At 37.7% G+C, this 10656-nt stretch overlaps 2 protein-coding genes across 2 annotated transcripts; one reads left to right on the top strand and one right to left on the bottom strand.

The window, feature by feature from the left end:
* Positions 1–6: 6 nt before the first annotated feature.
* LOC112160991 (C5a anaphylatoxin chemotactic receptor 1) lies at positions 7–4436 on the top strand. The gene is made up of 3 exons (XM_024295936.2): positions 7–385; positions 1043–1153; positions 2991–4436. The coding sequence occupies exons 1-3, from the start codon at positions 245–247 to the stop codon at positions 3921–3923; spliced, it is 1185 nt and encodes a 394-aa protein (XP_024151704.2). The 5' UTR covers positions 7–244; the 3' UTR covers positions 3924–4436.
* A 1529-nt stretch (positions 4437–5965) lies between these two features.
* On the bottom strand, positions 5966–10533 carry LOC112161309 (centromere protein Q). The gene is made up of 8 exons (XM_024296409.2): positions 10219–10533; positions 10081–10147; positions 9889–9988; positions 8621–8689; positions 7858–7987; positions 7415–7534; positions 6711–6785; positions 5966–6428 (listed from the first exon to the last, which is right to left on the bottom strand). Exons 1-8 carry the CDS (start codon positions 10309–10311, stop codon positions 6264–6266), a joined length of 819 nt encoding a protein of 272 aa, XP_024152177.1. The 5' UTR covers positions 10312–10533; the 3' UTR covers positions 5966–6263.
* Positions 10534–10656: the final 123 nt, after the last annotated feature.

The following is a 10656-nucleotide window of genomic DNA, read 5'->3' as shown; positions in this document are numbered from 1 at the left end:
ATATATATATATATACAAAATTTGGTTATATTTAAATAAGAAGGGTCCAAAGATGTTTGCACAAAAAAATGTTTTGTTAGAAATCTGCTCACCACTTAAACAGACTGAAAACGGATGAACACTTCCTGTAGTCTGCAAAGCAATAAAAAAAAAAAACATGTAAATGCGTTAATCAGTAAGATCAACTTTAACAAGCAAGTAATTGTGATACATTACAGATTGAAATTTCTGCCTAGAAGTGAGAATGTGTGTTGCAATCACACAGGAAGAAGTGAAAGAGGGAGCAACAGAGAGACTGAACTCACAAAAAACACACACCAGCCGCTCCCTTGCTCATTTCAGGCTGCGGCATTTCATCCACACACACTCAAGACCTGGAGAGCAGGTAAGAGGCAGATTCTGTAATTGGAATGCCAATTATCTCGAAGCGTTTTGAGGGTTTTCCTTTTTTCTTTTTAACTTAAAGATCCAATGTCTAAATATTTGATTTTACTCGTGAACTTGAGGAGATTTTTGGTCATTTGTAACTTTAGTGTACTTGAGAGGCCATTCAAGAATCTCAACATGCAGCTGCACATCACCTGGTAGCCAGGTAGAACCCTGAGGCTACGCCACTGAGCGACGAACAAATTCCTTTTTCCTGTACTCATTATTACTAACACAAATACTGTGTGCCTGCACTTGCTTAGATCGAATGGTTGTCATGAAAACATTGAAATAGGAACCTTGTTGATGATTAACTCAAAAGTTTCCTAAGGTAGTGTTATTATAGCTGGAATGATAAAAAAAAAACTAAAAGGTGGATAAGAACTTTTATTTTCCAGAGTAGAACTTGTGTAAGGTTTTTAGTTTTAAGTTTGGGTTTGGTGTGGACATCTATCTCTGATGCAAGTGACACACATGCAATCGTGTTCACAGGAAATTGTGAACGAAGCTCGTCTTATATCTTTGTTAAGACTAAAATCTTTGAAAGCTCGAGAATCATGGTTTGTGCAGAAGTTCCCCCATTTAACCCTTTTTTTTTTAAATCATTAAATTTCAGCTCAGAGTCTCTGCAGTGATGGATAATAATGCAACAGGGCTAAACGTGACGGCCGTCAAATCGGAGGCTATCAGAGGAATTGAGATGGTGGTCACTTCCCTCGTATTCCTGGTAAGCATTGGTCTGCAGAACACCCTGTGACATCATTTTAAAGGTAAAGCAGCAGGAAGAGTCATAGTTTTGTACTACATGGGTCAGTAATCATTAAAAGCATGTTTTATAGTGATGAATACATCTTTGACAATATTTTAACACTTTAAATAATTCTTTACAAGTACAAAAAATGTTTCCAAACAGACTTTGGTGGATTAATAGTCCAAGATTTTAATAGATTCTCTTAATTTTATGTTTGTAGTTAATACACTTTGTCAAAAATATGGAATTCTGGGATAAACGAAAAGTTGAAAATTCTAAAAAGGCTGCACCAAAAGGGTATTTTTTTCCTGCACCCCTATGATGACTTTTTGTATTTAAAAAAAGTTCTTAGTGTATGATTATGGAGTTTTGAACCAAAATCCCACAACCTAAATGTCTTAAAAAACATTTTTCATGTTGATCTGAAGCATCTGTTTCCAAAATCTCCTCTGAGGGGGCGTGGCTTTTGGAGCTGAGTTGACCAGCCATCCCTGATCCCTCCTGTCTGATTATGATAGCTCTGTCTCACTGGTGTAAATCTTCACCACTGATACATGAAGATGTCAAACAACATCAGTAATGTCCAGCTGTATGGTTCTGAGCTGAAGTGAAGAGCTTCATGGAGGGATCTTCCTCCAAAATCCTGATTCTTTCTCCTTCCAGTTCACGAAAGACGCTTTTAGCTAATTATCGAATGCTTATTGATGTTGCTGTGATCAATAAATTCAATCTATTGGTTTCTCAGAGCAGAATCCCTGGAAAAATAATGAAAGCTAACATCAAAATGCTCTTTCATTGATTTACAATCCTTTACAACTGCGGTCAAATGAGCCCCTGTTCGCATTTATGTGGTCAAATCAAGATGCTCCAATAAGTCTGGTGGAGATTTTCTAGCGTTCTCAGTCCTGCTACAATAAGCATTGTATGGAACTCACACAAAAAATCCAGTGACGGCTTATTTGACCCTGGAAATGTGAACTGCGGCTCAATGGGAAGTTACCATCTTCTCTTCTCCAGCACCTGAACTAGACATGCTAGCCGGAACAGCAGCTTGATTGACAGCAATTTAAAAGAATAAATACTTGGAAATGCAAAAACGAAATGATTTATTATTACATTTGTTCTCTTTCATGAGAAAAATGCCACACATACATGTTAAAAACTCAAAAAACAGGACTTTAAATTACTTTCTGAAGACAAAACAAAAAAAAAAACTGTCACTGAAAACAATCTTAATATGGAGAAAATTTGTCTTTATATAGAAATGTTTAATTCTTCTATTCCTGGGTCTATGTTCAACACAAGTCAGATTTATCAATGACCGTGATGATGTACTAGTCAGGCCAGAGTGGTGATCAGAGCTGGAAGAATGTGCCAGACAGATGGCACACAGACACTGTTGCTGATGGTGGAATTTTTTATTGTGGTATCACCATTTTTTTTTTTAATCCAAACAATGCCACAAAACAGAAGTCGAGAGTGGAAAAAGCAGTTTGTCAGAGAAGAATTTGTCTGCATCCTTCAAGGACATGCAACCTGCAAATTCGCCACCATTTATCCATCCATTCATCCAACCATTTTCAGATCTCACTGAATGCCTTTTCGGGTCATAGGGTCATTGGAACCAACCAGCTAATGTTAGGGGAAGGCGAGGTCCACCCTGTCTGTCTTTTCCAGGGCCATACAACCACACTCACTCCTAGGGCCACTTTAGAGACACCAATTAACCTATGATCCACCATAGGATTTGCAGGATGTGATTTCCTGCAAAATATTCTAACTGGACTGAGCTGTATCTGTTCTCTACCCAAAGGTTGGGGTTCCTCTGAACGGGCTGGTGCTTTGGGCTCTAGGACTTCGCGGCAATCGTCACCTGGTCCGCAGAGGCAGCAATGAGGAGACGCGTGCTGCCAACAGTTTCCGTGTCTACGTGCTGAACCTGGCCCTGGCCGACATGATCTTGGTCCTCAGGACCCCTCTCATGTTGGGCTACCTGATCAACAACAACAGCTGGCCGTTTGGCCTCACCTTCTGCCGCTTCATCATGTTCCTGCGGGTCCTGGGACTGTATGCCTCTGCTTTCCTGGTCTGTGCCGTGGCCCTAGAGCGGACACTGTGTCTCCTGAAGCCGGTTTGGGCCCGACTACGACGACCCACCTGGGCGGTTCCTGTCGCCTGCAGCCTTATGTGGCTGGTTGCAGCAGCTTTGTCCGCCCCTTACCTTAAATTTGGCTACCTGTTGAACCATGGAGAGTCGTTCCATTGTTTGGAAAGTAAAGATTTCATTATGGGTCTGTTTGTTTTGGAGACGACTGTAGGATTTCTCATACCCCTGCTGGTGTTCTTAGGAAGCAATCTTGCAGTTGTGCTCACTATAAAGCGGGCGGTGCCCCTCACACCCACCTCATCTGCCCCTTCAATGGCACGCAAGATGACCAGGATGTACCACGTTCTCTTCGTAACCATGTTTCTCTTCCTCACCTGCTGGGTGCCGTACTTTGTGTGTCGGTTCATCGAGGCTATAGTAAAGGAGGGCAATCTGTTGTATCGATTAAAATATGCCAAATACATTTGCCTGTTCATGGTTTATGTCAAAAGTGCTCTCAATCCTGTGCTGTATGTGTTCGCTGCCCGGGGATTGGGTCGCGCCATCAAGGCTTCCCTCGTCTCCACCATAGAGCGACTTTTCAATGACGACTCCTTCGAATCCATACGAAGGAAGTCTATTAAGAACTCCCAGATGTAAGGCTGACATTACTACTGATCTGCTCATCCTACAGGTTACGTATTCAAATTCAAGGTGTGGAGATCCATTGGAGCACTTTAAGATATTTGAATGTATTATACAAGTAAGACAACAAAATCAATTTAATTTCATTTTTAATTCCAAAATAATCTTTTTTTTTCTTTTTGTAGAGTGTTCAAAAAAGAAAGAATTTTTACCAAAAAAGTATTTTGTCACAGATTCCTTCATGTTTTGTGTTTTTTCATAGTATTTCATTCCTCTGCCTTCTAATTTCCTTTATTGTTTTTTTTTTTATAATTTTGATGTTATAATGTTATAATACTTTGATTGTTTTTACTAAATTTCTTTCCAATTTATTTTCTCTATGAAAAATGTACAGTGTGTGAATTCTTTCACAATAAAAAGTAGTGAATTTTAAATATTGCACTGTTATGATTCTTTGGAGATTCTTTTGGAGAGCAAAAATGTTATTATAAAACTTTTTAAGGTTCAGTCTATAATTTTATTGGGCTGTTTGGAAGTATTTGATCGGCAGAATCTACCACAAATTAGTTTTCTAATTATACAAAACTTAATTTTCTAAATATCTTTAATTCTAAGATTTTCAGGGGTTAAGGTCCCTCTAGAGCATCTGTCTAAGTCGTGGGTCTGCAACCTTTAACATTTAAAGAGCCATTCAGGTCAATCTCTCACTGACCACAACCCAGTAGGAGCCACAACGTCTTACTTTTACCGTGTAGAAAAAGAAGACAGATTTGTATTTACTGTTACAATTAGGATAAATATAAATCATTTTTTTCTTTTTTTACATAAAAAAACAGTTAATAACTTTTGACAAAGGTCACATGACTTGTCAAAGAAGGAAATGTATCAATAGTGTAATGTCTTGAGTGATTTAAGAATAAAAAACTATACAGTTTAATTTGTCATGATTGGTGGATCTCAGCCAAATATCTGTAAATCTTATTAAAATTAAATTAGAGCCAATTAAGTGAACCTTATACATGTTTTGGACCATACGGCACATTTAAAATCCCTGAATTTTTTGAAATAATGGACAGTTGGCCTTAAATTCCAGTGAGCTTTAAGTATGAATTCTGGTTGTGCTTACTGACCTCAACTTTAATTTTCTGTGTCACACAAAGTTCTGTCAAAATGTTCAACTTTGGTAAACTACAAACCCAAGTTGCTTGATGGATTTTTGGAGCATTATGGGTATTGTAGTCTGGAGTCTGAGTTGTACATAAGTTGAATAAAGTTTAACTTATCTGACTGTTTTGTTATGGTAAACGCTGTGTTTAGTCCAAAGAATATTTTATTTTTTCAAATTAAAAAATGGTAATGATTCTTCAACTTGAGAGCCACCAAATTCATCCAAATAATACAACTTTTTTTCATGTTAACTCATTTTACTCTAAAGAAGTAGTGTTTTCCATATATTTTGTAAAATAATTCATAGTTTTGTTTTGTTTTTTTGGAGAGTTCCACCTTTGTTGATTTAAATCACTAGTTTTAACAGTTTTTTACAGCCAAAAAAGACAGGTTTGGATGGAAATTGCAAAAAAGGCATTTTATTTCAATTTGTAAACATGGATTTGAGAAACAAATATGTTGGCACTCAAGATTCTTAACTCCAGAAGGACATTTTACAACAATGTGCCTAACAGTGAAAGCAGTGTCTTATCATTTATGTATCATTATGTCTATATTTATAGACTCAAATCAAAGCCTGATTTTGAAGTTAGATTTTCTAGACCAAAGATTTAAACACGATGAAGCAACGTCTCACTGCTGGGTTTCAGTTTAGCTCCTGGCTGTTTTGAACAAACGTCAAGAACCTTCATCTCTAACAGATTTCAGATTTACCTGCAACTTTTAGATTAAGATTGACTTTAAACACCCAGAAGAGTTGATGTCAACATGTCGTTCCATTCACAAATATTCTCTAAGATGCACCTGATCTTTCGTCATTTTCTTCACATAAGTTTGCAAACTAACATTGAAATGACTGCATTTGCAGATACAAGTCACACCAAAAAACATTTGGGTTTTATAGTCCACAAAACTGGACAAAAAGATTTTTATTTGAAAGATCAATCAAACACAAATTCCCAGTTACATCTTTGAGAAGTAAAGTGGTGAATTCAACAGAAAATGACAAAAGGGAAATAATATGTGGTGAGCTCTAGTGAAAAAAACAAGAAAAGGGAAATGGCTTTCAGATATCATTCACCACAGCAAGACACACACGTTCAGAGTAACAAACAGGTAAATCGTGTCTAGTTCAGCAAAAACGGTAGAAACTATTTCAGCGTTAGAGGCTTGTCTTTGGCAGGAACTTCACCCATCTTTATGCAGAGGGTTAAAGAGCCGCTCAGCATTTTTCTGAGCCTCTGTGAGGAGCGCCTGCGCCTCCTGGTTGGCTTTGGGTTTCTGTAAGGCTGCTCCCAGTTTGCGAGCAACCGACTCAAAACTGTTGGCCGGTATGATCTTCTTCAAGCGAGACTGAGGACGACAAAATGTTAATAGACAGGAACTGTCAGAAGTATGCACTGTAAGGGTGCGCGTACACTTTGTTTTTTTTTTTTGTTGGCCAACACGAACAAGCACACATGACGATGCACATGTGTTGCAATCCGTAACGTTTTTCGCAACTTTACAAAGAAGTTGCAACATAGTGACCATAAGTTCTGTTAAGGAAGCATTCATTTTTTCATAACTTATTCCCCAAAAAGCTAAAATCAAATCGATGAGCTAAATGTTGTGCAATGATTGATGTAAACGTACCTGTAAAGTGTCTTCTTCTGCGAGTGATGGAACAGGAGGAAGTTTGAGAACGGAGCGATCTGCTATTTGTAAAATCTGCATGAACATAAGAAAGAAAATCTGAATAATAACAATAATAGTTTATTTAAAAAGGAACGGCGCAATGAAAATAAAGAAAAGACATGAAAACAGATGGTGAAAAACACAGAAAGCTGGTTTTCAAGTGTTGAAAAACACACCAACATATACATTATAATACAAACTACATATTCAACCACAAATAACTCAAATAGATACAATCAAAACAGGCTTATCTTCTAGTGACAGCAGCTGTAGGTGTGAATCAAAATATCTGACGTGATTGCGGTTTCGACTGGCATATTTCTTTTTTTTATTATTAAATGTTCTGTTTAGCTGCTTCTTTTCTGCATGTTGCTCACCTGAAAGTACATGTCCAGACTGACCTGCATGAAAGGCTCTGCTGCAAGTCTGAAATGCAGTTCAACCTTTTTGTTTTTTTAATTCGCCTCAGATAAATATCTCTTCACAGAAGCGATGGTCTGAATCTCCTCCAAGCGTTCAACAAATCGACCGATTTATTTCACAAGAAATGACATGTTTTTAAAAACCTTTTTTTTTCCAGAAATATGACTTATCTTCCAACAAAGCAGCTCTGTCATCTCTATATCCTCATTTTCCATCTTATTCGATTAAACGCTTCAAACCTGTTTGGCTTTCTCTTCTTCCTCCTCCAGCTCTTCTCTTAAGGTACTGCACTCACGCTCCAGCAACACTGTCTGTTCTTCTACCTTCTCCAGCGCGCTGACCACGCTCTTCAAGTCTTTCTGGGGTTCAAAAGTAAAAAAAAAACAACAAAAAAAAACGTCACAAACAGCAACTGGGAAGGCCATTAAAATGTAACCAAGTCCATTTTTGTTTGCATGGCTTCTCTTTGTTTCATTCAAAATGTTATTTTAGCAGTTTTGCTGTGTATTTGTACTGCAAATAACTTCATAAATCAAATAAATAATCATTGTAAAGCTCTTTAATCAGCTACTTATAGATAACTAAATGCTGTTTTGCATCTCTACGTCTCTGAACCTTTATTGTCTAATTAAAGCAAGTCCATATTTAAAGTTAAAACTCCCTCCAAAGTGAAAATCTTGACCTTGAGCGAGCTGAGAGTCTTTTGGCCCATCAGTGACTTTTTGGTCTCCTCTTGGCGGTAAAGAGATACATGAGTCGTGTGTTTCTGCTTCACCTTTGGCACTTTGAGCTGAGCACAATCTGATAAAAACCTGCAGATAAAATCAGCAATAAGAAACCATTACTTTACAGAACACGTTTAGCTTTTAATTTAGCATTTAAAGAATGAATTTACAAAAAGAAAACAAGAATTGCATTACAATTTGGTAAGAACAATCACACATTGTGGTCTAAAAAACAAAATAGCAAAGTATTTAATTTTCTTATGATATTTTCTTCTTTAAAATGACTTCGAACTGTTATTCTGTTTAAATTGAAGCTCATGCCTTTATTCACTTTTTTTAATTTGTGAATTTTTGTGTTATGATATGCAACGTCTCTACTCTACGGAATATAAATGACTATAAATACAGACGTCTTTATGAGTGGCTTTAACCACACTAAAAAAAAAATTTTTAAAAGTGTTATACATTTTCTAATTCAGCTCCATCACATCACCACATGCTGTCATTACCACAGACAGACTAAACCCAGTTCGAGGTTTTTATTTCGAGAAATTTTCTGTTCAACCAAGAAGCTGAAACCCACCAAACGCCATCAGACGACGTGCACATCATGTAGGAAAATCTGTAAGACTTAGTAACAGATTGAAATATTTTTTTGTGAATGCAATGCAGTGTGTGGACTGCAGAACTAAAGCGGGCGTTAGAAATGCAAAGACTCACCTGGTTTTCAGAGTGTTCAGATGTGTCTGACTCTCCTTCTTGTCTGAAGTCCTCAAGGCAAGAGTTGTTCTGTCAAAAGTGAAAGAGACCATATGTATTAGATGGCGAGCTGCATTGTGGTGTCGTGTGGGGTTTGCATGCTTTACTTGTGCACGTGTGGGGTTTCTCTGGGTACTCCGACTCCCCCCCACAATAAAAAACAAAAGAGGTTTCAAAGATTGATTGGTGACTGTAATATTAAGTGTGAATGTGAGTGTGTGTGGTTGAGTGATGGAATAGTAAACCATCCTGGGTTTACCCCGTTTACACTCAATGGAAGCTGGGATAGGCTCCAGCAGCCCCCAAGTGGATTTGGACAATGGGTAGGTTGATGAATGGATTGAGCTCAGCATTAAAGGGCCTATATTATGCTATTTAGAGCCCCTCAGAGTAAATTATAGCCATATATATAATATACTACCTTGACACACCAAAGAAATGTTTCTTATGAAATACTAATTATTTTTATGAGCTCTTTTTCCTACCAGGAAGCAAGACGCCTCAATCTCTGAGGCTCCGCCTTTCGCTCCCTGTGGGTGCCATCCTTTCATGATGTCAACCTAGAGCCACCCCCAGCAGGGTGAGTGCATTTTGTCCATGAAAACAAACAATAATGGAACTTTTGCAAAGAAGGATGTGCATGAAGCATTTTGCCAATCACCATTAGCGCCGGGGAGAAAGTGTGTGTGTGTCTGCCTGGAGGCAGTGCTGGAAGCGCAGACTCTTCCTGGAAGGGGCTATTCCCCACTTTGTGATGTCAAAATGTGAGGACCCAGTCATTTTCGTGGATTAGAAGGGGCTGGTGCTCAGAGCTTTAGAGGAATGCTCAGAGATGCGTGAATGGATCAAAATACCACTTTGAGGTGTTTTTCGTGATAAATTCACATTTTAATTACTTAAAAGCTCAAAAAAGTTGATTTTGCATTATATAAGCCCTTGAGTAAATAGGAAAAATAAAATAAAAAAATAAATAAAAACATCCAGCATGAAAACTTGTAAATTAAAAGCTTCCATTTCAATTAAGATGTCCAAAAGACACAAGTAGATTTAAGTAAAGATCATAAAATGCATATTTGTGCTAAATTTAAGGATTAATTTAATATAGTATTGAACTTATGGGAATTAAGACTCAAAATTCAATGTATCTTTTTTTAACTAGTGCATCATAAATTAAAATAAAATACTTTCTGATGCTAAAAGCTATTAAAGAAGGTCAGGCTGAGACCCACAGTATTGACAGGTCCAGGATGTTCTCCACAGCAGTGATGGAGGAGCCCGGCATCAACACCCAGCTGTCTGGGACTCCTTTCTTCTTCCGGACCGACGAGGCTGTAGGAGTCACGTTTAAATTAATATTGGGGGTCAAGAGCAAAATGTCACCACAAAAAGTAGGTGTATTACTTCAGCAAAAACAAACCTACCTTTCTTTTTGTGAACCGTTTTGGAGTAAGTGGGTTTGTTTTGGTTTCCATCACTTTGTTCTTCGTCCTAAATGAACACCCAAAAAACCGTCTATGCCGTCACTTTGCTTCAAATTAAGAGAGTTGTCTTTGACCTACCTGATCCGATGATGATTTTTGAGGTTTGGCTCGTTTCTTCTTCAAACTGGGCGCCTGTGAAGAGGCTCGTTTTGAACCTCGCACAGGCTTCATGTTTGCTAATGTCGTTTATCTGAGCTGGAAATAAACGTCACCGAAAAATAAACAAATAACTAACTTACGTGCGGATAAAAGTAAAAACATTCAGATTAAATGCAAATATCATGACAAAAACCTATCTGCCTCACAAACTTGAATCATTACACCAGGATATCAACCGACTTGTTTAGGTTTCGCGCTTTCTGTTATTTACAGTGCGCATGCGTATAGCGATTGTAAGACTTTTACCTGATCTTTGCCTGACAGGCTTCTATTTTATTACCCGATCTTTGCTTGACAGGCTTCTATTTTATTACCCGATCTTTGCTTGACAGGCTTCAATTTTATAGAATGTATAAT

This window comes from Oryzias melastigma, linkage group LG3 (assembly GCF_002922805.2).
Source record: "Oryzias melastigma strain HK-1 linkage group LG3, ASM292280v2, whole genome shotgun sequence".
Lineage (NCBI taxonomy): Eukaryota > Metazoa > Chordata > Actinopteri > Beloniformes > Adrianichthyidae > Oryzias > Oryzias melastigma.
Note: the sequence above shows the minus strand (reverse complement) of the source record. Positions and strands in the feature narration are given on the sequence as shown.

Bases quoted from the DNA above. Each gene is read 5' to 3' on its own strand.
- LOC112160991 (XM_024295936.2), top strand. From the start codon at position 245: ATGTGTGTTGCAATCACACAGGAAGAAGTGAAAGAGGGAGCAACAGAG. The intron at 386-1,042 runs GTAAGAGGCAGA...ATTAAATTTCAG, and splicing joins ACTCAAGACCTGGAGAGCAG to CTCAGAGTCTCTGCAGTGAT. The intron at 1,154-2,990 runs GTAAGCATTGGT...CTCTACCCAAAG, and splicing joins TCACTTCCCTCGTATTCCTG to GTTGGGGTTCCTCTGAACGG.
- LOC112161309 (XM_024296409.2), bottom strand. From the start codon at position 10,311: ATGAAGCCTGTGCGAGGTTCAAAACGAGCCTCTTCACAGGCGCCCAGT. The intron at 9,989-10,080 runs GTAGGTTTGTTT...TGACTCCTACAG, and splicing joins AACGGTTCACAAAAAGAAAG to CCTCGTCGGTCCGGAAGAAG. The intron at 6,429-6,710 runs GTACGTTTACAT...TGTCGTCCTCAG, and splicing joins CAGAAGAAGACACTTTACAG to TCTCGCTTGAAGAAGATCAT.